Source organism: Rhineura floridana, chromosome 8, assembly GCF_030035675.1.
Source record: "Rhineura floridana isolate rRhiFlo1 chromosome 8, rRhiFlo1.hap2, whole genome shotgun sequence".
NCBI lineage: Eukaryota > Metazoa > Chordata > Lepidosauria > Squamata > Rhineuridae > Rhineura > Rhineura floridana.
The window spans coordinates 81,197,392-81,225,298 of NC_084487.1; the positions used below are offsets into that span (position 1 = coordinate 81,197,392).

Here is a 27,907-nt window from a genome sequence, read left to right on the forward strand (position 1 = left end):
TCTGCTAAAAACATTTTTGTTTAGGGAAGTCTAGAAGCTATTATGCTCTTTTATCTGTTTTTAACTCATTGTTGGTTATATTATTTTGAATGTTTTTAAATACCTGTCTTTAACTGTTTTTGCCAATAATTTTATTGTTTTAATTCCTTCTGTAAACTGCTTTATTTTTTACAATAAAGCAGTATATAAATGTTGTAAATAATAAATTTAATAAATAATAATAAATAAATAAATTTCAGAGTCACTGTGGCCCTTGGGTCTCTTTCTTCTTTTAGGAACAAAAGAATATGTTTTATATCGACATAAGCCATTTGGTACTATCTGGCTCAGTACTGATGACAAGAACTAGCATTGGCTCTCCAGGATTCCAAGCAATAGTCTTTTACAGAGATTGGATTTTGGACCTTTGCATGCAAAGCATGTGCCCTACCACTGAGCTACAGCACTGCCTCTGTTTAAAGAAGTATCTTTTAAAATTGTTCTTTTCAGTTCTCTAATGTGAATGCACAGCCTACCTAGGGCACATCTACACTATTCATTTAAAGCACATTCAAAACACACATTTGAAGCACATGAATCTGACCACAGAATCATGAGAAATGTAGTTTGTTAAGGGAGGTGGGAACTATATCTGTGAGCGGGAAACTACACTTTCCAGGTTTCTTTAGGGGAAGTCATGTGCTTTAAATGTAAGTTAGATGTGCTTTTAATGTATTGTGTGGATCCATTTCATAAACTTTGCCTGCATGTAAATTGTTTTAGTTTTTTTTTAAATGGAAATCAGCTACAAAGTTTATGGGGTGACCATGGGTTACTCACCATCTCTCAGCCTGATCTGTCCCTCAGGGTGAAAACAACAGAGGGGGACCATGACCACCTCAACAAGAAGGGCACACTTAAAATGTGTAGGAAATAATAATGTACAACCATAGTATGAAATCAGATACTTAACAGGACAGAGTATGAAGACATATTTATATTCACTAATATACCTATAGCCCACAGATATTTCTACCAAACTTTAAAAAGCAGGGAAATTGGGCAGCTATAGTGAATGCACCGGGGGAGCAGGAGACCTGACCTCCTCTCTGAGATATTGGACTGCCATACAAAGTTGTCAAAATGCAAACCCAATTTGGGTTGGTCTTTCACAGTCCAATCTACTTGCTGTGTAGCTTGGAAGAATTTGGTAACATGTGCCTCTGTGTTGCCCCTGTATATGATGTCCAAGTATTTCAAAAGTAGTGGTCTCCAAGGTGGTTGTTTCTGCATTATGACCCCTGCGCAAATCAAGTAGGCTGGCAACTAGTTGGCCCATGTCCGCTCAACTTTCCTGCACCTGGGCCTATCCTGATCCTTATTTTCTCCCTTCTCCTTATCTTTTTTCAGGGGCTTCCGATAAAGAAGAGAAAACAAGTCCATGAACTCCCCACACCAATTTTTTTCTTTGTCGTGGGAAGCAGATGTAAGCTGAGTGTGGCTGATATTTCCCCTAAGGGGATGGCATCCTCACCAATTGCCTCCAGTGGATCCTCCGCTGCTGCTACATGAGCTGGCACAATGGGCTGACCCACAGCTTTGCCAGAAGCTGCCTTTGTAGTGGCCTGATCAGTCACAGGGGGCTGCCAAACTTGGTCACATGCTGCCATATGCAGAGGCTGGTGATTGTGTCCCTGCTCTGCCCCCGGCATAGAAATTGCCTCAGCTCCAGAAGGCAGGGGAAGTGGCCACCCATGGCCCAGTGCTCAAAGACCCCAAGGAAACATTTCCCAACCTGGACACCCACTCCACTAAGTGGGCAATACCAACTCACCAGCCACAGCCATAGCCTTCCACGGCTAGCATCACTGCCATCTCTCTCTCAGGTGTAGTCACCGCCACCTTTCTCTCAGGTGCCACCAGCGGGGCCTAGTTAGGCCCTGCCTCAAGAGCATCCCTTCACTTCCCCTCTGCCCTTCTTAGGTGGCATGTCACTGAAATGCAGGAGAGAGGAGAGGGAAAAAAGAAGGGGGACAAATATGCAAGGCTGAAGCCCCAAATACCTACCCGGCCTTCTAGCAAGGCCCATTAAAATATAAAACCCTATACAGGCCTGGGCCTAGCCAAAAGCTATAAACCCTACCTGCATAAGGCCCCCCAGCACCTGAATAAGGCCTGCCTGCTGTCCTCTCAAGTATCTTTTAAGGGGGGCGGAGAAGAATCAAAAGGCCCATGAGGCCTAACCTATAATTGAAAGGCCCAATCCTAGGCCACCTCAGACCCAAGACTGGAAGCAGGCCCCTGCACATGGGCCAGACCCAAGGCCGTGATTCCAGGAGGGAGCCCTTGGGCCAGTTCACACAGCAATTTAATATGAGATGGGCTCTACTTGCATGCCCATTTAATTCACAGAGATCACATGACGTAGGAGGCAAAGAGAAGGCATCCCACTGCTTTTAGCTTTTAATCTGCAGCAAATCAACCCAATTTTAATCCAAAAAGGGAAGGAAAAACCGTCTGAGTTTCGTATCTCTAGGGGCTTATAGACGCATAGCTCTGATGCTTTTGTGAGTCCATGCCCACTTCCTCCTCCTCCCTTTGTTATGTCATTTCCTGCTGGTGCCTGTTCTGCTAGCCTGCTGCAAACTGTGCTTTTTTCCCTTTCACCCCTAACTTGTGCAAAAAAGCATAACATTTTTCAAACAAATATTTGTATTTCTGTATTTTTAATGAAACTTACTCTGGAACAAACTGAGCATGCTCGGTTGCTAAGGTAACACTGTGATCCAGGGAGGGAGGCCTAGACACGAGGCCCGCCTAGGCTCCAGATGCACCTGCACACTCCCCAATGCTGAGGTGTGATCTGGTACTCACAGCGCTGAACAAAATGGCGCCGTGACCCATGGGCATGGCCAACAAAATGGCCACTGCTTCTGCTGCGTGTTGGGCACTGCTCCTGCCGTCCTTGCTCCATCCTCCTCCTGTTGCATGCCAAGAGGAGGCTTAGGGGATGGCACAGGATTAAGTAAGTCCTGATGCCCTGCTCCCATGCAGTCACATTGAGCACGCATCTCTTGTGCACCATGTGACCATTTCCCTCTTCCCAATTTGGTGGCCAGAGCTTCAACTCCTAGTCACAACTGTGCCCTGCTACCCAGGCTGTGCTCAGGCGAGTGGAGCAGGACTTCAGGTCAACTGAAAGCAAAAGCATGGGCAAAACTAGTCATTTTTAATGTTGAGAAGGGGTCTGGCATGGGAAGAAGCCAGCATCCAATCAAACAAGATTCTGTATTTCTCAGGTTTAGCACATGAACAGGATAGTGATACAACACATTGCTTTGCTGATGAAAGAAACTTTAAGAGGTGTAAACTTTAGATAAATCTAAGGAAACCATTATCTTGTGGATTTCTGCAAAATTCAGATGATATTTCCATCTTTTTGTGTGTGGAGAGGGATGGGGTCCTTGGCAAACATAGTGATAAGAGGACTCAAACCTTGGATTCCATTACAGAGCAGATTCTAACAACAAAACAAATAGCATCAAGCACATTGGATACACTCCCCAGTACTGGAATGAATGAGATGGATAAATGAGATGTGAAATGAGAGAGGCTCAGTACTCCTCTGTGTAGGTATGAAGGGTGTGGCATGTGGCTAGGAAGAGGGATGAGATGCTTTTTGCTCAGATATTTCTTGGCACATGGTTCCATCATTGTGAGGTCCACTAGATCAAAGGAAGTAGATCAGGATCCGTGGTAGGACTTTTGATGAAGAGTAAGACTTTCTGACTCTCAATTGGGATTTCTACTCTCTGAAGTCAGTATCAGTCCCATATTTACATTAAGTTACACACTCGGAAGGTAGAGGAACAAGTATTGTAACTATAGTGACCTGAGTTTTCAAGAAAATGCTCTTTAATTAATTGCAAATTGATCAGCAATGGTAAACCACCTCTGAATACCCCTTATCATGAAAACCCTATTCGTAGGGTCGCCATAAGCCGGGATCGACTTGAAGGCAGTCCATTTCCATTTTTTTTCATCAATGGATAAACCGTGAAGTTACACATTCCTGTCAGGTATTAAAGGCCATTTTCAGCCTCTTTATCTCAAGAATTGCAGTTTCCAGCTTACTTTAAGGTAGTTTTTTGAAATTAAAACAGCTAAAATTATTATTCTTTTCAACTGAGCAACTGTTGAAGACAGAGTGAATTGTTTGTTTTAGGGAAATCCGTAACTGCAACATCTATAAGACTATCCCCTCTCCCCCCCCCCCCAAGATTAGGCTGCAGCCTGAAATGAACACGTCTTGGTGGAGTGGATTTTTGAGCAAAATGAGCTTGGAGCTCAGTTCTGATGTGCCCTGTTCCAAGTGCATCTGATTCCAGTTGGTGGACCTCACGTTTCTAATGAAAAAATAAAGTAGACCTTGTAAGGGGGAGTCTGTCCATTTATTTATTTATTTATTTATTTATTTCCCACCCTTCCTACCAGCAGGAGCCCAAGGCGGCAAAGACTTTAAAGAAGATCAACATAGAAATAATCATACTACCTTGTTCAAAGTAGCTTAGCATTACCTATTCTCCATGTCCCCACCCCAAAAACATAAAAATATTACTTATTCATCACAAGAAACCAGAGAGTGGTTTTCTGCAAGCTTGAAATTGCTCCATTCATACAAATGGAATAGGTAGAGGATTCCTTAAACAGAACTCTAGAATAAGCACACTGAATTGTTGGAATTGAACAAATGCACTGCAGAATTTCAGTATATACATTGCAGTCTTCTGGTTAATGGTATCTGGCCATTTATGGATGAGTCAGAGTATTTTGAAATGGCCAGCTCTTTTGATTTGTGTAGATACTAGATTTTCTGTTCTGCTAAGGGCTATTTTTTTATCTAGTCCCAAAGAGTTTATGAAAAATTAGAATTGTTATTTGCTTGTTGGTTTTTATTTTATCTTGTGATGCCAGAATATAAGATTTGATTTCCTTGATACTATAATAATCATCTTTAGGAAGAGGTCATATATAATCCTGCAGAAATGCCACCATCATTTCTCAGAAGTAATCTGGGTTTCAGGATTATTCAGTGACAGGGTGTGATGGGGTCTTCACATCTGCAGAGAATAACATTGCATTTTAATAAACTACCCAAGGCCTGTGCATGTAAAACGTTTTAAAATCCAGCATTTTATTTTCCTTGAACCTAATATATTTCAGTAGTAAGGTATTGAATATATAATAGCCCAAGATTGCCTGCCAAGGCTTGTGAGGTTACAACCCTTTTCTGGCACCACAAGAGAAAACACTGGCACCAGTTCTCCCTTCCATGTAAGTTGGTGCCAATGCCAACTTCCTCCAAGGCAAATTGCAGCTTCAGGAAGAGTAATGTTCACCAGGATGACAGTACAGGAGAAGAAGGGGTAAGACTCTACATGCACAGTGGTGCCATTAGTCATTAGGCCACTCACAACAGCTGTTTTAAAAGAACACACACACATAACAGCAAGCTATGTGTTTTATTTAACATGTAGTTTGGTCCTAACAGTCTCGCAGTGAGGAAGGTGTTAGACTTAGCAGCCCAATCCTATGCTTATCTACTCAAACGAAAGTTTCATTGAGTTTACTGGGACTTATTCCCAGGGAAGCGGACGTAGGATTGTAGCCAGAATTAGATTAGAGTGTGCTAGGCACCAAACAGATTTCAGGTCGCACTGAGAGATGCAAACCACAATTGCTTTCAGCATGTGTCAACACTCAACAAAATGTGTGTGTGTGTGTGTGTACGTGCAAGTATGAAAGAGACAAAGAATGGCATGTGCCATGAGGTATATCCTTGGATTGCACAAGAGCATTTACATGTGAAAGTGTCCTTGCACATAGACATTATGTGATGTGTCCCTGATAAATAAGTTTTGCCAAGGAGTCTGATAAATGATTCCACTAAAACTAAAAATATTACATTTCCCAAATGATTTACAAAGGATGCATATTCATCAATAAGCAAGTTGGAGCAAAGCAAAAAAGATTAGTAAAGCCCCACCTCCATCAGTCATAATATATTGCAGTCCACTTCTTTATCTATGTGTTTTATCTTGGTTTAAGTAAATGAGACAATCCTAGACACATCTGGGATTAAGTCCCATTGAATTTGTGGGATTTACTTCTGGGAAGACACATACAGGATTACATGGTAAACCTACCAGCCATAATTCAACAAAGAGATGGATTTCATTTGATTTAAGCATGCAAAAATCTGTGATGGATTAATATGTATAGGTTTGTTGGTGCATGTTATTGCATGGTGTGCAGTCATAAATGAGAACTGTGCAAAAACGTAAGAATTTCTTTTTTATTAACAGAAATTTATGTATGGACTGAATATGGATTAGTAATTTCTAAAGTTATGCCCTCAGGATCCACTTTAATATTGATTTTTCCCTCGTTCGAGAGCTTCAAACTCATCAAGTTAATGGATGTTACTAGTATGCTTAGTTCAACAACAAAGATAACTCTTTTCATGAATAATTCCAAACAGTGACTCAAGGTGATTGATTACAGGGGTTATGAATTGGGAGAGATAAATGACTTCTTCAGTATGCAAATACAATACAAGGCAATAAACACACAACTGGTGCATATCAGTGCAAAACAATAATTGCCATTAACTTCAGTGTCACAGACAGTCTACCTGATATACATTTCTGCTGAAATGTCAGTTATGGTGTTGAATTTAACCCTGTGATAAAACTCCAAAGAGGAATCTGCAAAATGCAGACAAAGACTTCAGTCCAGTTAGTGTGAGCACAACAAAGTTGCTGTGAATGATGAATGGCCCAAGGAAAGAGTTGATGGAGATTTAGATTGCCATATAAGATGGATGGGACACATCCTGCAGTGTGAATGGGGACTGCATATAATACCTCCTGCTCTTGTTGTGGATATGCTCATTACTATGCAGATTCAAACCCAAATTTGCATCTGCACCTCTTCTCTGAAAACAATTCTCAGCCTAACAATGAAATAGTGCTGGATCAGATTGACAGGAGTCATAATCCTATTTGTAAAACAAAAAGTTAAAATCCTGAGATCAGGAGTTTTGCATTACCAGATACTCTCTTGCTAAACCAAAAGGCTGACTATGGTCACTTCCAAAAGACCTGTTTCTGGAGCATACATCCTGATTTGTTTGCCCAAAGATTATCTATTTTATTTGTTTATTATTATTTTTATTTATTAGATTTATATCCCACCCTTCCTCCCAGCAGGAACCTAGGGCGCAAGGAGGTTAGATTACCCCAGCTACTGAGCATTCATTCTAATTTGTTTGTGGGGAAGTTAGATGATGTTGCATCAAACAAATATTATCACACACTTTCCAGTGAATCTTCCCTTCACAATTCTTATCTCAAAAAATCCCATTTGGGCAGAAGTGGGTTTCTTGCACAGGAGCTCCAAATCAACTTTAATTGTGCAACCTCAATTTACCAGTGATTGAATCCTGCCCCAAAATGGCCACAGTCTGGAAATGCCTGTGGCTTGGAAGCTTTTATCCCCAGCAAGGTCTCCAATAAACGAGCTAAGGAGGGGCTGACCAGACAAGCTTGTAGAGCAAAACTGAGCCCCCTACTCTTGAAATCCTTCAGGTCCTAGTCCGGGCAAAAAATCAAGGACACTGACTCAAAAACTCTTACGAGTTTCATTGTATTGAATGTATATTATTATAAAGTGAAGTTTAAAATATGAAAGTAACTGTATATATTAATTACTATTAAGCTGCCTACAGGTTTTTGTGTATTATGGTATATACTGTAAATCTTGTTAAAGTAATAAAAATTATTGTTATTTTTATTGCATTTTTCAGTGGATCATCGAATCATAGAATAGTAGAGTTGGAAGGGGCCTATAAGGCCATCAAGTCCAACTCCCTGCTCAATGCAGGGATAAAGACTCCCAAAGCAGCTTACAAACATCTGTGGGAAGACAGTCATTGAGACATGACGTAAAAGGAAAAGGACCTGGGAGGAAGCAAGAAAAAAAGCAAACTCAGGCACTAATTAGACTTTCAGTGGTTCTTCCCATCTTCAGAGGCAGGGTACCTATTAGGATGGACTGCCCCCAGAGACTGATGGGTCCAACTGGTTTCCAGATGGCTCTGGGGGGATTTTCCAGCTAATATGACTAGCACTCCTGTTGAAGACATGGCTGATCTGTGGAATACCCAGATGGTCCGGTTGACATGGTCCCTCCTGAGTGCCCTCTCCAGCTTGATAAAGCCCAGTTGGTTCTTTGCACACCAGAGCTTAGGGCAAAGAAACAAGCTGGAAGACGGCTTGAATGCAAATGGAGAAAAACTCCAGACGAATGCAACCGAACACTAGTAAGTGTTCATTATGGAGCCTACTTAGTGGCAGTGAAGGTGGCAAAGAAGACATACTTTGCTGCTTCCATTGCATCCTCACTGTATTTGCCAGCGTAGCTTTTCCGGGGAGTGCAGGGCCTTCTACAGTCTGCCCCAAAGGAGAAGGTGGAACCTATGGTGGCTTGCTGTGACTTGTTTGCAAAACACCTGGGCATCCTCCAGGCCCTTGACTCCACTGTTAGATCAGGTTAATCTCAAGAGGTGTCCAGAGCGCTGCCTAGTCCCATTGTGTTGGATGCGTTTCAGTTGGTAGTGTTCGAGGATGTGGACAAAGTGCTTGGCTTGGTTCAGACAACCACTTGTGCTCTTGACTCTTGCCCCTCATGGCTGATAAAAACTAGCAAGGAAGAAATGGCTGGATGGACCAGAGAGGTGATTAATCATAGAATCATAGAGTTGGAAGGGGCCTTGTAGGCCATCGAGTCCAACCCCCTGCTCACAGCAGGAAATCCACAGCTAGAGCATCTCCCGCAGATAGCTGTCCAGCCTCTGCTTGAAGACATCCAGCAAAGGGGATCCCACCACCTCCCTAGGCAGTCGGTTCCATTGCCGAACTGCTCTTACTGTCAAGAAGTTCCTTCTAATGTCCAATCTGAATCTACGCTCCTGCAACTTAAAACCATTAGACCTAGTCCTACCCTCTGGGGCAGCAGAGAACAAATCTGTACCCTCCTCTATGTGACAGCCCTTCAGGTACTTAAAGAGTGCAATCATGTCACCCCTCAGCCTTCTCTTCACCAGACTGAACATGCCAAGTTCCTTCAACCTTTCCTCATAAGACTTGTTCTCCATACCGGCTATCATCCTCGTCACCCTCTTCTGAACCCGCTCTAACTTGTCTATATCTTTCTTAAAATGAGGCGCCCAGAACTGAATGCAGTATTCCAGATGAGGCCTGACTAATGCAGAATATAGTGGGACTATTACTTCCCTCGACCTGGAAACTATAGCTCTGTTTATGCAGCCCAAAACCGCATTTGCCTTTTTTGCCGCAGCATCACACTGCTGGGTCATGTTCAACTTGCGATCCACTACAATTCCAAGGTCCTTCTCACACGCACTACTGCTAAGCCGGGTATTTCCCATCCTGTACCCGTGCATTTTGTTTTTGTGGCCTAAATGCAGAATCTTGCATTTGTCTTTATTGAATTTCATTTTATTAATTTCAGCCCAATTTCCTAGTCTATCCAGGTCCCTTTGGATTTTATTCCTGTCTTCCATTGTGTTAGCTATCCCTCCCAGTTTCGTATCATCCGCAAACTTCATAAGGCTTCCCTCCACCCCGTCATCTAAGTCATTGATAAAAATGTTGAAGAGTATCGGCCCCAGGACAGAACCCTGTGGCACTCCACTCGAAACCTCCTTCCAGTCCGAAGCAGAGCCACCGACGACCACTCTTTGAGTACAGTTTTCCAACCAGTTGTGAATCCACCTGACAGTATTTCCATCTAGTCCGCATTTGACCAGTTTGCTAATCAAAAGGTCGTGGGGGACTTTGTCAAACGTGTTGCTGAAATCTAGATAGATGACATCTACAGCATTTCCACCATCTACTAAGCTAGTGACCCGATCAAAAAAGAGATGAGATTAATGCCTCCTTGCTAGAGGGGAAGGCCCTGTCTGCCAAAAAGAGGCAGTGGTAATGCCACTCCTTAAGACGCACTCCTTGGAGCTCAAAAATCTAAATAATTATCAGCCAGTTGCTAACGTTTCCTTCTTGGGCAAGGTTCTGGAGCACATGGTGGCAGGCCAGATCCATGCTTTCCTGGATGAAACTGATTTTCTAGATCCATTTCAATGGGGATTTAGACCGAGTTTTGACACAAAAACTACCTTGGTTGCCCTGTATGATGACCTATGTTGGGAGAGAGATAGGGGGAGTATGTTTCTTTTAATCCTCCTTGATCTCTCAAGGAGACAGAATGACTGCTTTCAATGTAAATGAGAAAACAATATATAATTAATGACATTCCTTTTGATTCAAATAAGAATGCATCAACAGAAGTCTCTCCCCCCCCCGTATCATAATGTTGGAATAGTGTCCTCATGGCCTGCAATGTACAGGGTAAATGAAACTAAAAGCTTGCTTATGTTATCCTAGGGGCCATGGATGGGAAGAGAAGCACTAGCTTCCAGTAGCAGTCATGCTTTTCCAGTGCAAATTCTGGTGCTATATCACAGCCTTGTTGACACTTTGTCTAAGGATGATTGAAACTCACAGCACAGTGAATCTAATTGTGCTTCTTTTTAAAGTTCTTCTACACCCACCTGCCCCAAACCGACTTTTTGAAATAACAACTGCAGTTTTAAAAAATAGTCAGATTAGCAGTAAAAAAAAAAAATCTTACATATTGCCCATCTCTCTCTCTCTCTCATAAGTGGCAGAAGCCAAGGTCAGATGGGAGCTTTCTCTTTCTGGAGTACACAATATTTACAGCAAGGAGATGCAGCTAATCGCAGGCCATCTGTTGCCTGCTCCTATTCTACATACAGGATGGCTGGCCAGAAGGGAGTGGGGGACAGGAGGACAGAGTTCCTGGACCTTCAATAGCTGGGTAGAAGAGGCCATTTCAGCAGATACTATTTGCATGACAAGCTATGCCTGCTGAAATTGATTCTAATCTCTTAAAGGTGCACGAGCCCCGTCCTTTTCTCCAGTTGGCCACCCTATCTTCATGGCTTCATAGCAGAGGAAAATCCCATGCAAAACACTAGGAAAGAAAAGGACTGTTCTATATGTTTCCTACATATCTGGGTTAGAGAGGAAGGGGGCATTGATGGTTTCCAGGCTCCTACAGCAGTGACCAACTTATCACTCTCATTGATTTAGGGACCAATCTCATCACCCAAAGCAGTGGGGAACCTTTGGCCCTCAAGATGTTACTGAACTACAAGTCTCATCAGCCCTAGCAAGCATGGCCAAAGGCAAAGGATGATGGGAGTTGTAGTTCAGCAACGTCTGGAGGGCCAAAGGTTCCCCACATCTGCTGCACAGAACCATGATAACTCACAGGGCTCCAATTGCCCTATATCACATGAGATGTGAAGACCAGTCTTTCCCAAATCATGACAGCCTTTTCCTCCATAATGCAGAACAAAGATGGCTTGTTAGTTTGCCTTTAGCCTTGTGCAAGCCCCTTTTAAAAATGTGAGTGGTCCTGGGATGAGAGTGAATATGTATTTAATCAAGTTCTCATCCTGCCCTCTGTTAGTCTTGTGCCATTAGCCATGCCTACTCTGAGGCTTTCCTAGTCAGTGGCAGCTGGTGGCTCCCTCTCAGTGGGGCAGTGGAATCCACGCTGGAGCTTAGTCCAAATTTTCAACGAGCTGTCTAGGGTGCTGAAGCCTATTTCCAAAATAGGTCAGCACCTTGGACAGCTCCTTGAAAGTTTGGACTAAAACCCGGAGCAGATTCCACTGCCCCACTGACATGGAAGCACCAGCTGCCACTCCTCCCAGTCCTGGCTCTCAACTTCCAAAAGAGCCTCTGTAAAGGATTGGTCTAGTGTAGCAGTGTGGCAAATTATTGGTCCAATTCGCTCTGTGTTTTTGTTGAAGAGTGCCAATTTACTCATCAGAGCAATTCGAGTGTGTTTTAAGAAGTGGCTGTCATAAAGGACACTAAAATCAAACAATCACACAGAGAAAAATCAGGTTCCAAAGAGATCTCAAAGGGGGGAGGGATTAAAATGAAGAGCGGGAAGAAATGAAGGTTGAATATCAGCTGCAGAGAAGCTATTCAGATGCCAAGAAACCTCATGATGAAGCAGAGCCAACTGTGGAGGATGCCTGCAGGAATCTGATGTTACCTTTCATTTGCTGCCCCCTTCATTGCTTAGTATATCAAAGGAACAGAGCAGGCCTAGCAGGCCCCATGAGCTTGTGCATGTTTAAAAGCCTTGTGAAAAGAAACCTCTTTCATATATAGTTCTCCTGTACAAAGCTCATGACAGGCAAGAGTTATCTCAGAATGTGGGCAGTTACAGAGGGTTATTCTGTTGATCCCCACGTGTATGTGTGCATTTTTAAAAGAAACCATAAAATAGGTAAATGGAATCTCATACTGCATCAGCCTGGCAGTAGGCAAGCTGTCAAGCTATTTGTAGTCACCATCAGGCAAAATGGATATAGAACGTTTCCCACTGTAGAAGTTGCATATATAACACATTTACACAGACAGGGCGATGTAGTGGTTAGACTGGAAAAGGGGTTGCCATTGCCAACCTTTAGGGCACAGTTGGAAACCTGAAAAATTGTTGTGGGGACTACTTCAGCCCAGAGTCATCATTGGAGGTCCTCCATCGTGACCTGCTGACACCTAAATTCAAACAGGAGTATATCGTTTCTCTCCTTTGGAAATAATGGGAGAGAAAGCATTTGAACAACAAAAGCCCAGAAAAGGACAAGAGGAATGCAAGAATGCCAATTTGCCTTCAGTTTTGCCCTGCAGGTGAGAGCTAGGTAGAGATTTGGATATAGTGATTTGTCTCCCCCTGCCCCACCCCCCAGCTTCCTCCCCAAACATGGTAGGATTGTTCTCTAAGGGGGGGGTCAGTAGGACTAAGGAGCCACTATATCCACAGCCCTGCCAACCTTTCACCAACTAGATTACTAGGGTGGAGCAGTGTTATTTTTTGCTCCTCTACACTTCTCTGGGCTTTTGTTTGTTTCTTTAAATGTTTTCCTTCACATTGCTTCCATAGGGAGGGAAACAAGAACCTCCAGTATATGTTTCCCCATGTTTCAGGGGTGTATCAGGGAAACTGGAAGACACTGAATCCTTTGGATCAATGCTTTGTGATGAACCCCCCCTCCCAAGCAGGCTTCCAGTCCACCCCTTGCATGCTCCCTATCAGCAGCAGCAAGGGGGGCCCTCCATGGTAAGACTTACCCACCTGAGGTCAGACCTCTCACTCTACCTTTGGAGGGAAAGATCCAAGGCATTCTATGTCACCTGGGATGCCCTCCCAGGCCCACAAGTTTGTAGGGCCAATGTATTCTCTATAGCTGCTGTCGCTTAAGTTCTAGTCCTCTTCTAAATACTAAGGATTTTGTTTGTTTACAAACTCCTAGAAAATCTCAGGATTACTAGATTTTCTGATTACTACTAGACTTTTATGTAATTGTGGCAGCTTTGAAAGTATTAGCTTGATGTAAAGTCAAAAAATTTATTCTAACGGTAGGTTTGTTGCTTAATAACCATTGCTTGGGGTTGTAATCGTGTAGGCAGCCAGACTCAAGTCATTCTTTCATTTTTCCTACCATTTTAATCAAATTAGTGATCCCCCCCATAATCAAAGTAAGTAGACCACACACACATATACACACAGAGAGAAAGAGGGATATTTTAGAGTTCAGCACAGAAGAATAAGTGTTGGCAAACCCAATCAGCCTTTTGTGTGCCTATCTTCCAAATACACTCCAAAATAGCATTTAGATGAAAAGCAAAACAAAGATAATCATCCACTACCCGGCAAAAGCAAATTCTCTGCATTCTAATAAGCTGTTAAACAGTGGGTTCACTATAAAATGTAAAATCTATTTTTCTACAGCTTGAACAAGTTTCCACTTACAGAACACTAATGAGAGCTACAATTTCCAAGGGATAAAAAAAAGTCTGACTAAAAGTTCCTCTTGATAAAATATTAAATATTCTGTAGGCAAAGTGGGATGCTCTTGGTATTGCTGTGATCCTGATGTCAGTGTGTTTTTTTAATTCTTCCAATAATCTATTATATCTTTGATTCCAACAGCCTGATGCCCACATTTTCTGTGCCAGCAAAGGAGTGCTTGGCAATGGAGCACATCTATCACCATGCCAGTGCATCATTTACAAGCCCTGACATTACATCAGTGTCGCAAGGACATTGTGGCAGACTTTCAAGCTTGTACACTGCAGCAAAGTTTCAAAGTACAGATGAAATACAAAAAATATATATTTAACAAGAATGGGCTCTAGCCATATGCTTATCTGTTGCTGAATGTTTATTAAACTTAATCAAGAGATGGGTAATAAATGCTTAGTTCAATTATGCATGCTAATTTTAGCATGCAGCCCATTTAAAAAGCAGGCAGATCACAACAAATAAGAAATGAGGATGGTTACAGCAGCATTTGGGTCTACATCTGAAGCAATGTAAGTGTTTGGGAGGGTGGAGTCGCAGATACTGCACTCATTTGAACAATGCAGCTGACCAACCTAAATTCCCAGCTAAGAAGACAGAGCAGAAAATACAGTTACTACTTGATTTTGTTTCTTTTTTTATTAGTGGACACAGTGTTAATTCCTCAAAGTAACAAAACAACACAGAATCTGCTATTCTATTTCATGCATTCATTCCTCATATCACAACCTGTTGCCATTCTCTCAGCAGCATTGCACAAATCTCATGTTGATGTACTGTAATTCAGGCAAGGGAAGACTTCAGGTTTGATGGCTCTTACTTGAACTTTGAGATCCACCAACTAGAGCCAGATGCAAAATGATGGCACAGGGGCTTCATATCGATGTACCCAAATTCAGGGGAGGGAAGACTTCAGGCTTGAAGGATCTCCTTTGTTTTTTACTTGGACTCTGAGATCCACCAACCAGAGCCAGATGCAAAATGATGGCACACATTCAGCCCAGGACTAGAACTGATTTCATAGTCCTTTAACACATGAATCCATTACTCATTTCCCCCCAAGCCTTCTTTGCTTCAGCAACCTAATTTAGGGGAAGGGAAATCTTTTTTGTTGTTGCTCTTGTTAAAACATTGAAAAGCATGAACTCTTGCTAGTCTATCCCAAGATCTACCAGCAGATCCATATTTACCTTCTGCTCACTCCTGCCCTAATATATATTTACATCATAGTTCATAAACACTGCAATTGCTGGACTCTATAATCCTTAAACACATTCCCAATATTGGTTCTTTGGCATTGCATAGGTTTCGGCTAAGATTCCGACTGTTCCTCCAACACTGCATTTTAACCTTTTGCTCCTAAAAGGGTGAAGGGCAGGATTTTTAATCAAGTAGAAATTTATCTCTAATTATGAAAAACATAATTAGGCATTATCAATTAATTGCAATTACTTGTGGAGAAAGTCACATGTTCCTAAGCAGCGACCCATGGTACATTATCACTCTTATGTTATGGAGCTATGAATCTGTAGTTGTGTCTGGAAGCTAGTCAGCAAAATTAAAAGGCAATCAACATGTTTCTTGAAGTCCAGCTGTCAAAGTCATAGACTTTGTAGATCAGTAAATAAAAGCCAGACTTTCACTGCTATTTCTTATTAGAAACCATTCCACAAAAACATTGACCATTGACATCATGCTTTTGTTATTGACACATGCATTAAGTGAGGTTCTAAATCGGGTGTAGACTATGGTCAACAGGGGCAGCCAATGCGGTGCTCTTCAGATGTTGTGGACTCCAGCTCCCATCAGACCCAGCCAGCATGCCAATGGCCAGGATGATGGGCACTACGTTTGGAGGGCACCACATTAGCTACCCTTGGTGTACAGTCTGTAAGATGCACAAGATCCTCAATAGTTTTCCACCCCAGTCTGCAACGAGAGAGAGAGAGAGATATTACTTTTCCACCACACAGCAGCTACTATCATCCAAGCTCTAGAAGGAGTGGAGGAAGATGGGTCTGGAGTGAGACTTATCATCTTCAGCCAGTGGACCACACATTCTGTGGCCAAGTTTTAAATCACTCTACTTAAAAGAAAATCGCCCTTTCAAAATAGTTGAAAAGGACAGCTTCATATCTCTTCTACATGTTTGAGTTAGAAAGACAATTAATGTTTCAAGGCACCACCAAAGTAGCATTTTAAACCTGCAAATAGTCATCTAGTACACTATTGCAATTTTTAGAAGCAATCTATAAAGGAATGTTTGATATAATACAATAGGCACAAGTCATAATACAAATAGAAAACAAAGTCATAGAAAAAAAGCATGTTGAGCACCTTTGGGGTATAGGTTGTATCATTTTTTTGTTCTGAAGACTACATAAACATTAGTTTACAAAAAAGTTAACAATGAAATCTCACAATAATTGCTTGTTTGCATCTTTCCAAGATAGATGTTATTTGGTTAAATGATTACTCTTAGGTACAGGAGGCTCCCTTATTGGTTTCAGTGGACTTGGCTGTTCATCTAAATGTGAGCTAACGTTTTCAGATGTTAGGAGGGAAGAATTAAAGACGATCTCACTCAGGTCTGACTTGATGGATATCAAATGTGGATCTTCACAGGTGAAAGGCTCCTCTGCCAAAACCTGTGTATTCTCCCGAGTCATTCCCACATCAGATGGCGATTTCCTTTTCATGCGTGTGTATGATTTGTCAAGATTCTCCATGCCTTGATCAGTTTTATGAAATCGTCCAAAGAACCAGATGAAGAAGCCAAACAAAGCGAAAGCTAGTAAACATGGAATGAAGGCCAGACATTTGACATCTAGGCTTGTACCAATGTATCGGCTATGCAGAAACATGTCCCCTTCAGCATAGGTTCTGTTGGTCAAAGGATTAATGTTGTTTGATCGCCATTCCCAAGACAGTTTAGTTCTGTTGAGATCTTTTAAGCTTTCCGAGTCTTCTACAGTGTAGATCTTCTGCCCAGGACCAATATATTGACCATATTCATGTGGTTTGTAAAATATTTGATTCTTCCACATGTTCAGATCCAAGATTAAAACAAGAAATATGATTCCATAGTTAAACCATTTCCCTGTAGCAGAAAGAAAAATAAGGAAAAGATCAAGACCTCCTTACAAGGACAGCAAATGGAATGATACAAGCAAAGTCACTCAGAAAAATAAGGAGAGAATTCCTTCAATTAATTTGCACAGTGAAGTTGTAACTAAATACTCAGCAGAGTCAGATTTGTGACTGAATAAGTCTTACTGTTTCAGAATGATGTCTTGCCTTGTAATAGATCATCTGGGATGTAAGCCCAGTAGTATAACAAACCCAATTCATACAGGCATTTGTAGGTGACCTGTGGATTTAAACCACTAGGAGATACAGTGCAGATTGATAAAACTAAAGAGCAGCTTTTTGGGGACACAAAAAAACTTCCTGACAAGCAAAGGCCACATTTGACAGACTGTCTTATATGTTACTAATGAGTCATCATGACTGATCACTCATTTGTTCAAAAGTGCTGCCACCATTGTGGTGAACACTAGGTTCTATCAAACTCAGATCAAGAAAGACAGGAAGCAGTAGTCTTGTGCATTCATATAGCAGAGCTTCCAAGTAGTGAAGCATTCAAGATTACTCGTTTGTGGCAAATGGGCCTATATCGCATTCACCCTATGCTATTGTTGTGTCTGATCCTTGGTCCTTATTACATATTATTATTAGATTCCTTAACTACTCTTCATCATAAGGTCTGGGGCAGCTTATAATTTAAAGATACAATATTAAAAACAGTTAAGACAGATTACAATGAAAAGAATAGGGTGAGTTCTAAAACATAAATCTCAAGTGTCAAAGGCCAGAGTAAAATGATGCATCTTCAGTATATGAGGAAAGCTATAGAATGTAGGAGTCAGATGCAACTATGTAGGGAGGGAATACCCCAGCTTAGGGGTTGCCACTTCTCCAACTTCTGAGCATGGTGGAACTACCAAAAGGGCCTCATCCATCAATCGAAACACCCAAGATAATCTGTAGATAAGGAACCAGTCTTTCAGATATTCAGGTGCTAAATAATTTCAACACTAATGTGAGCACCTTGAATTGGGTCAAACCAATGCAGATGTTTTGAAACGGGTTACATGGGTTCTAAATAGCCCCTTAGGCAGGAATCTGGCTGCTGCATTTTGAGCCAGATGAAGTTTCTGAGTGGTCTTCCAAGGCAGCCCCACATCACATTGCAACAATCCATTCTGAAAGTAACCAGAGCATGGAGTATAGTGGCCAAGTCATCCACGTACAAAAGGGGTCATAACTGGCAAACCAGCTATAGCTGGAAATAGGCATTCCTAGCAATTGAGGCCACTACAGTGACAATGTTGCAACCAGGAGTATCCCCAAACTACAGACCTGCTCGAACCCTGTCCAGAATAGGCAGTCTCCCCATCTACTGAACTCAAAAAGTCAGGACACAAAAAACCTCCAACTTTTCAGGATTCAGCCTCAGTTTATTGGCCCACATCCAGCCCATCACCACCTCCAAGCACTGGTCTACCACTTTAACCACCTCTCCTTATTCAGATGGAACAGACAGATAGAGCTGGGTGTCATCTGCATATTGATTACATCTCCCCCCATACCTCCTGATAACAGCTCCCAGTGGCTTCAGATAGATGGTAAATAGCATGGAGAACAAGATGAAACAACCCCCATGGTGACAAACAGTGGCTCCCTATAACTGCTTTCTGGAAATGGCCCCGAAGTACATTACCCCCAACCCCCACCTGATCTTCTCCATAGGAATACAATGGACAACAGTATCAAAAGCCACCAAGAGGTCAAGGAGAGTGAACAGGATCACACTCCCTCCATTGTTTTACTGACAAATGTCATAAACCAGGGCAACCAAGGTGGTTTCAGTGCCATGACCAGTTCTGAAGCTGAAGTGAAATGGATCCTAAAAATCAAGATCAAATAGTTGAAACCAATCCAGTGGAGACAGAACAGACAGTGCTCTGGACTCCTCCATTGGATTTGTGGTAATGTGGCAACCAACTCAGTCTGAATCTGAGTGATTTTGTCCCTAAGTGCCTTGCAGGCTGCTGAGGGTGTCAGAGCGACAGTCTCTTGGCCAGATGACAAAAGCCCATTCACCACTCAGAAAAGCCCTGATGGACAGCTACTTGCAGATGTAATGGTGTCAGAGAAGTAAGCTTTCTTCACCGTCGTTGCCATATGGTAGGGTGCAGTAATGTAACCTCACCTATATTTGATCAGGTTCAGACCAAGAGCTATACCACCTGCACTCTAGACAACCCTCATGTTTCATTGCATGCAGGTCACTAGAGTACCAAGGTGACCTATGTGCTCCACAGCAATGGTGAGGGCACTCAGGTGCGATTGTGTCAATGGCTCTACACACTCACCATTCCATAATGTGATGAGAGCCTTAACAGGAGCATCAGCCATAGTCTCATCTGTGTGCTTTTTGTCTCATCTCTCTTTATTGCCCTTCTCATTCAATCCTTCACACTTTTACCTGCTGCTACTGATCCCTGAAATTTCCTTCTCCAGTTTGATGGTCTGTCATTCCAAGTACAAGTTCAATAAGCCTTTCCTGATGAGGGTTAAACTGAGGGCATCCCATTCTCTCCTGTCCTTTGGATAAACTGGAACCAATGCCTCCTTCCCTGTTCCATTTCCATATCATTGAATATTCTCCCCAAACCCCGTTTGTGATCAGGGCAGCCTTTTCATAAGAAGCCAAGGGGGTAGCTTCTGCAGACTTTTTTAAATGTTTCCATAAACACTTTTCTAATTGGAAAATAGAAATTGCTCACCAAAGGGGGCAGCCACACAATCCGCAGCGCCTGACCTCATGATATGAAGGAGTCTACCTTGCCATAAAGTTGTTTAATTTGCTATCCCTTAGATGACTACAGTTCTCTGAATCTATGTGAACTCCTCTCTAGATGCCCAGTGTGGCTACTCACACAAGGGCTAGATATTTCAGGAGGAAATATTTTCTGGTGGAAAAGCCCTTGAGGGCTTCCTGTAGCCTTCAGACCTTCCATTTCCTATTCCTGGAGTGGAGGAAAAAAGCAAATTAAGGATCAGTCCTCTGTCTGTCTGGATTTCCAGCAGCTAATGTTCAAAATGCTGCTGTTCTTTTAGCTCTCTCATCTCACTTACAGCCATTGCAAACAGCATCAAATGCTGCTTTACCTCTAGAAAGCACTTTGCCACCATTGTGTGCTTTGCTAGCATGTTTGCAGACACACATACTGTACACAGATGAACAAAACAGGAATCCCCCTGAGACTTCTGTAACAACCACTCTGCTTGAATTGTTTTGCTTTTACCTCTGACCTTTCTATTTTTGCCTGCAGGGTCCCGGAGGCATCTCTATGTCTGGAGTTACTGTGCTGACTCCAGACATGCATCCACTGCCTTAGCTGTAAACATTAGTCTCTCTGATTCAGATGACAACCAACGGCGAGACTCTTTTCAGAGTCTGGTGGAGATGACTGGCTTACTGAAAACATTTGGCTTTATTTTACTGACCTTTAGTTCTAATTCTGAAGGCATTTCTAGCATGGTACATATTGATCTCCACTGTATCTATTTTAGTCTGGATGACAGTCTTTACATAAACCATATGCCATAAGGGAACAGAGAAGCTGCCTTATACCAGTTCAGATTATTTGCCCACTATTGTCTACTCCAGGGGTAGCCAAGGTGATGCCCTCCAGACGATAATTCCCCATCATTTCTGATCATTGGCCATGCTGGCCATGGCTGATGGAAGTTAGAATCTAACAACTTCTGGAGGGCATGATGTTTGCTATCCTGGACTCTCATCAGCAGTGGTTATCTTGGGTCTCAGGCAGAGCTTGGAAAAGTTACTTTTTTGAACTACAACTCCCATCAGCCACAACCAACATGGCCACTGGATTGGGCTGATGGGAGTTGTAGTTCAAAAAAGTAACTTTTCCAAGCTCTGGTCTCAGGCAGAGAACATCATTCCCATCAGCTGCTATGTGATTATTATTTTTAACTGCAGGTGCCAGCGATTTAACATGGAACTTTCTGCGTGCAAAGCACATGCTTTAGCACTGAGCTACCTGTTCTCAGACTTAATGATCATACAATGAACAGTTTTGTAATTAATTGCTGTTTTATTACAGATAGGGGCTGATTACATTTTTTAAATATGAAAAATCCCTAAAATCTGCAATAAAGATGCAAAATATACATAAACAGCCAAGAAATCTGTAAATAGATCTTGTAGATCTTGTACATACTTTACTCTGTGCCTGTCAGCAATTGATAAAAGGCTTCTTTTCCTAATTTTTAACCTGCATCTGTATACTTCTCTCCGTGTTCGTTGTGGGCGTGATGGTGGCCTAACAAATTCGATCTCCACAACAAAAGGGGTTAAGCAGGGTTGTATCCTGGCTCCCCTTTTATTTAACCTTTTCTTGAATGATTTGAAAATAAGGTGTCATTCCCCAGACTTCCATCCCCCCAAACTTAGTGAACACAGATGTCCCATTCTGCTATATGCAGATGACGCTGCCCTCCTATCTATCTCCAAAGTTGGCCTTAAACGCCTATTTCGAGCTTTTATGTCCTACTGCTCTGATAATCAGTTAACTATAAATTTTTCTAAAATCAAAATTCTAGTTTTCTCAAAGCGCACCTCTGTTTCTGAGTGGACAATTAATGCCCAACAAATTGCCCAGGTTACGCATTATAAATACCTTGGCATTACGTTTCATTCTTCTCTCTCCTGGGCTCCTCATATTCATGCGGCTGTCTTGACTGCCCGGAACACAGCAAAGGGTATTCTTCAATATTTTTACACCAAAGGGGGGCAGTATATTCCCGTTGCTATCCAGGTTTTTAGAACCAAGATTATTCCCCAACTTTTATACGGTGCCCCACTGTGGATCAGTGCTTATAACTCCTCTGTAGAATCAGTACTCTCTAATTTTTTACGACAATTTTTTGGTGTCCCAAGGTGTGTCCCGAACGCAGCTCTCAGGTTAGAATCCGGCCTAGCCTCGATTGAATGTCAAGCATGGTCTCTTGCGTTCAATTACTGGATCAAATTATCCTATGAATGCCCTCCTGGCTATCTAGCATCTCTTTGGAAAGATCCTTATCTTTCCACGTGGATGAAAACATTTCATGCTAAACTTCCCAGGTTAGGCTTTTCCATAGAATACTTATCCTCCCAAGCTCTAGCAATGGTTAAATCTACCATTCGAGCCCGACTTAGGGATATAGATCTCCAAAGTTCAACTGCTGCAGCATCCAAAGTATGCTCTCCCATTCACTTCAACCTGAGTTTTGACCCTCTGAATTGTGCCTCATACTTGGATTTTCTTATCGTTCCCAAATATCGACTTGCATTCACCAAGGCCAGATTTAATTGCTTAACCTCAGCATTATTGGAAGGGAGATACCGGGGTATAGCTTATGACCAACGCCATTGCCCCTGTAAGGAGGGTGGTACCGAAACGCTCTTACATGTTTTTTTTGTCTGCCCATTATATTCCTCTGAACGTTTTAAATATTTATCTCCTATCATAAAAAAGCTTCCTAATGAGTCTTCTGATTGTTTGTTACTCTATCTTTTGACAGGCTCAAACAGGACTTTTACTATGTCTGTTGCTAAATTTGTTCATGCTGCCCAACTTAAACGGTCAAAATCTTTGTCCTGAATGACCTACTACATGACGTTAGCACGTTGATCCTATCTGGATACACAGTATTTGTATTTTATTGTATCCTATTTTATGCTACCCTTGTATTTTGTATTTTATTCCTTTGTGTGATGGGTCTTTGACCGCAATAAACAAACAAACAAACTCTGTGCCTGATCTTGTAAGTTCAGGTCTGTGGCTTCCTTAACAGTGGTTCCTGCTTTTACTCTGAATTCTCTGGTTTCATGATGCCACCACATGGCCAAGTCCTATTAGCTTTGTGGCATCATCACAAAGTCAATTCAGAGTGAAGGCAGGGAACACTGGCTCATTCTGAAGGGACAGGTGGGAATGTGGTTGCTATGCTGTACCTGATTTGCTATGAATGTGGTCTCAGCTAACTGGGGGAGAAGAAATTTAAAAATGCCACTGGCAATCAGCTGTCAAGGGTAGTAGTGAAGAAAAGTAAACAGAGTGAAGAAAAGTACATTTTAGAGGGGACATTTCAGCCTTTCTATCCCCTTTTTATTTGGAAAATGTTCAGTTAAGAACATTTGGAGTAACCTTAGTGCAGTGGCGGCCAGTGGCTCCATGTCAGTGGGGCAGTGGAATCTGCTCCAGGTTTTAGTCTGAACTTTCAAGGACCTGTCCAAGGTGCTGAAGCCGTGCTGAAGCCTTGACAATTTGGACTAAAACCCAGAGTGCATTCTACTGTCCCACTGACATAGAGCCACTGGCCGCCACTGATCTAGTGGTAATCCTACATACACTTACTTGGGAGAAAGTCTGTTAGACTCAGTGAAACTTTCCTCTGAGCAAACATGCATAGCATCAGATTTAGAAGTCCTTTTGAGATTTTACAACTTATAATTCTAGGGTTCATTAACAGGTGAATGCCACACAATGTTTGTTAAGGGGATTGAAATAATTTTCCCTTGAGTAATTGTTTATTAACTTATGTGTTTATATATTTGAATCCTATCCACATGGATTTCTAAAGCTCCAGGCTATGCACACCTCCAGTGTGGCTGGATAATGACTAGTTTTTTTAGAGGATCTAGCCTAGCCCCTAAACATATTTTAACAAGGAAACAGTTTGGAGAATGGGTAACCCAACTTACTTTTAAGTCCTACAAAACTCCCTGGGTACCATGGAAACTAGGCTATGTTGTGTATTTACATAAACTGCTGCCTAGGAAAGAAAGCACATAGTCTACAATGAGCCATCTGTCAAGGGAAATCCAGATGAGTTAAGCAGATGCAAAAAATGCAATGTCTCGCTATATACACAGATAAAAAGAAAGAATAGAAATGAGACAAAAATATTTAACATGAACTAAAACACACATTAGGAACTCCTCGGTACAAAGGAATTTAAGTAGAAGTCATAGGATGTTACTGAAGGATAAAATAATGGTGCTCATTAGGGTGCAGGCATCCATACTGCTGATGTTTCTGCCATGCTGGTCTTGACAAGACCTGCTGAGCAAGGTATTAAGAGTAATTTGCACTGACCTTCTCCAGCCATGTGGCTCCCGAACTTCATATATCAATTTTAGGATTAAAGAGGCAATGCAGCTGAAGCATTAGTTAAAATAAGTGTTCCATTCTGTGGGACCCCAGCCCCATCATGCACTGTAAACATATGTGGTGCTCAGGGTTTCTGAAAGATTAGTTCTTGTCTGTAGGCTACATGGCTGAGTTGATAGATTTCTTTCTGAATGCATCGATTTGATCTCCATTAATGGAGCCGATTTAACTAGGATGACAATTTTTATAGGATGAAATGGGTTTTGAAGCCCCCTCCCTAAGCACATTACAGGCAGTACACATTTATCTGGTCACAAATTCACAGCCAATCAGGTATCGCATTTATCAATCTGATTTGGACATAATGCCTGGTAGCTGAAAATGTAAATTTGGCATTCCTTTCCAAAACAGATTATACTCAGTCTGTGTGCTAAGGGCAGAAACAAAACAAAACAAAAACCTGTACTCATTCCAGAAGAAGTGGGTGAGTCTCATGTGGTCTGGAGCAATCTGAAGAGAACCACTGAATCCAAAACAATTCTTAGAGACTATGAAGTATTACAGAAAAGTTATCTAAAGGTAAAATTTCAAGCAGAAAAGATGTTCAGGGGAAAAAAGAGTAAATCTTAAACAGCCACTTTTTATACATGATTCAGAAAAAGAATCCAAATGTACTTTGAAATTGTTCATTTGTGTTTGGGCCAAACTGCATTCTTGAGTCTGTGGGCAAGGGCCCAATATGATTGCCACATATCAGTGTCTGGAGCCATTTCAAATTCAGGATCCTGGATAATCCAAGGTCCAGTTTAAAATGAACTCTGAAATGAACTCTGAAATGTGGCTTTAAAAAATGATCTAACACAGGGGGGAGTCAATATGGCACCCTTCAGATGCTGTTGGACACCAGTGCCCATCAGCTCCAGGCAGCATGGTCAATGGACAGGGATTTTTTTTTAAATGCAAATTTATTAAAGGAAACAAACAAGCAGGGATGATGGGAGTTGTAGTTTAGCAACATCCAGAGGAAATCACATTGTCTCCCCTGATTTAGCAGAACTGTTCTGTCACTGTTCTGCGTGCCAATTTGATCCCAATGATCTGAAAAACCATCACAAGCATTTCTGACTTTTCATAACCCTATGCTGAATCATTGCTTGAGATCTTAAACCAGACCGCTCCAGACCACTTCTTCATCCTCTGATGTCCTGCCAGCCACAGGCACAGACCCACTCAGAACAGTTATTGCTGCACAGTTGGAGGACTGGCAATGGCAGAATACTGGGCAACAGTCAGGAAAATGTATTTTTTAGAAGCTGTGCTTCTGTGACAAAAAAAAAGGACACATGGCGAGTCTATGTGTGTCATGAGTGGAAACCATAGCCCTGGAAACGAGAGGTGGGGGAGGAAACATTAGAAGGACCATGGTGTTGGAAGTGGGGCAAGAGCAACTCCTGTTTTGTTCTTTTGTTTGTGTTCCAGAAGGGAGATAGAGCTAGGGTCCTCCAGATGGATAGGCTTGATTACCTGTGATGCTCTGACTGACTTCCTTCTAGACTGATATGTCTTAGGGAAGCTTATCTGCCCCTCCTCCTTCCGCCCTTTCCCTCTCTTCTCTTCTTCGACTGTCCGAGAGAGAGGAGACACTTTTGTCTACGCTCTCTCTCTCCTGAGCCATGAGGGCAACTCCCAAGCCTGGGAGTTGCGCCTCCAACTTAGTTAGTTAGAACTAGGTATGCCTTTCTATCTACTATGTATTTCTATAAATAAAGTAGCTTTTCTTATTTTACTAAGTCTTAAGTCTCAGTGAGCTCAATGCAGGGTAAAAGCCTGCTACTTAGGTAAACGCACACACTGGCACACATGCATTTCAGACCACTGGTTACTCTGCTAACAAATATACACATTTACACAACAACACATGGATGGGTTGCTATCAGTTCAGTATATTCCCTTCCTGTTTTTATTTTAATCTGATGAGCAATACCCATTTCTCATTGTCAGATTTTGTGGCCCAAGCTCATTTCATAACTATAGAATTAACTGCACCAAATGGGCTGGAAAACAATCAGTTACTTCATATAAGAGTACATCATTTCTAAAGAACCTGTTTGATCAGTAATTTACATCATCTGAAACATTTTCAGGATATATATTCCCTACAGAAATCTATCTATCTATCTATCTATCTATCTATCTATCTATCTATCTATCTATCTATCTATCTATCTATCTATCTATCTATCTATCTATCTATCTATCTATCTATCTATCTATCTATCTATCTATCTATCTATCTATCTGTCTGTCTGTCTGTCTGTCTGTCTGTCTATCTATCTATCTATCGGGAATCACAGTGTGTCTGCAAGCATACAGACAGCTTAGAAAGTTCCACAGTTTAAGAACTGAGCTCAAAACCCAGCATTGATTTAAGAACAAATGGGCCGGGCAAAGCCCACCCAAAGGGACTTTCTGATACCGAGTTGATGTGCTATATGATTCTTCTAAAAAATGGCACAGAGCTGAGATAAAGCAGGCTCTTGCAACTCAAACGATGTGACCTGAATTCGAATAGACTGATTTGTCTAGTAAATCTAATAAATAGAATTTATTAATTCTGAGCTGGAAGAAAAAATATTTTGTAATCCCTATTCATGTGCTCATTCTCCAGTTAAATTATGCCCTTCACATATATATCCCCATCAGTTTATAGCAGTGGAGAGAGTGAAGATGCAGTGTATAGATAGTGGCCAAACACAGGCTGCTTTTAAAGAGCACTAGAATGAAAACAAAGAACATCAAATTCCAACTGCCATATTAATGTATCTCATTGCCAATGGCATTTCCTTAATCCCCTAATAATCAGAATCTCAACTGCTCCTTCTATTTCCTATTGAGTGCTTTTGGAAAAAAATGTTTAATTATATTTGCTCTTTTGATCAACAATAAATCTTTAAAAGCCACAGCTTGTGCTATCAATTTTTTATCTGTGGTTTTGACCTGCTACACATTAATGGGTTACACTTGGCATGACTCCCTCACACATACACCCCAATGCATAAGGAGCGTGCCAGCCATGTCTCCTCCATGCCATCACATTGACTAGCTCCACCTCCTCTGTGCTAACATACACTGGCCATGTCCTCTGGTGACTGTATGTTCAGCCTCAGTGAAAATGGGCCCCGCCTATGTAGCAATGTATGGACGTAGGGCTGCTCTGTGCAAAGGGAGATCCTGATTGGTCCAGGATTTCTTTTCACTTTAGAACCCTATGCAAATCAAATCAAATCAGATCAAACATTTATTGCTTTTAACCAAAGGCCGTCGCAATTAAAACAAAACAGGATTAAAATATGACAAAATACAATTTAAAAGTTATGCAATTGAACTATATAAGCAGTTGTTTTAAAATGGGACACTTTTTTGGTAGGCCGCACATAATGTTTTGGCTGCCAACGCATACTTGGCTGTTGCTACAGTTACCTGCGTGCAATTGTCCTTTAGTAGCTCCAAGATGGACTCTTGTGGGCATTGGGCATAATTCGGATGGATAAATTGGGCTAGAAAGTTTTGCCTGGGGTCATCATATAAAGGACAGAATAGCAAGTAGTGGACAATATCCTCTATGA

The 27,907-nt window shown here is 41.8% G+C and overlaps 1 protein-coding gene across 9 annotated transcripts in view; it reads right to left on the bottom strand.

Moving 5' to 3' along the window:
- Positions 1-14,427: 14,427 nt before the first annotated feature.
- The window catches only part of TMEM117 (transmembrane protein 117), a 299,671-nt gene continuing 286,191 nt past the window's right edge, over positions 14,428-27,907 (bottom strand). For all 9 annotated transcript variants that reach the window (XM_061639901.1, XM_061639898.1, XM_061639900.1 and 6 more), the window contains one exon: positions 14,428-17,128. In XM_061639901.1, the coding sequence (XP_061495885.1) occupies positions 16,485-17,128 (644 nt within the window). In that variant the 3' untranslated portion in view covers positions 14,428-16,484. The remainder of the gene's footprint in view (positions 17,129-27,907) is intronic.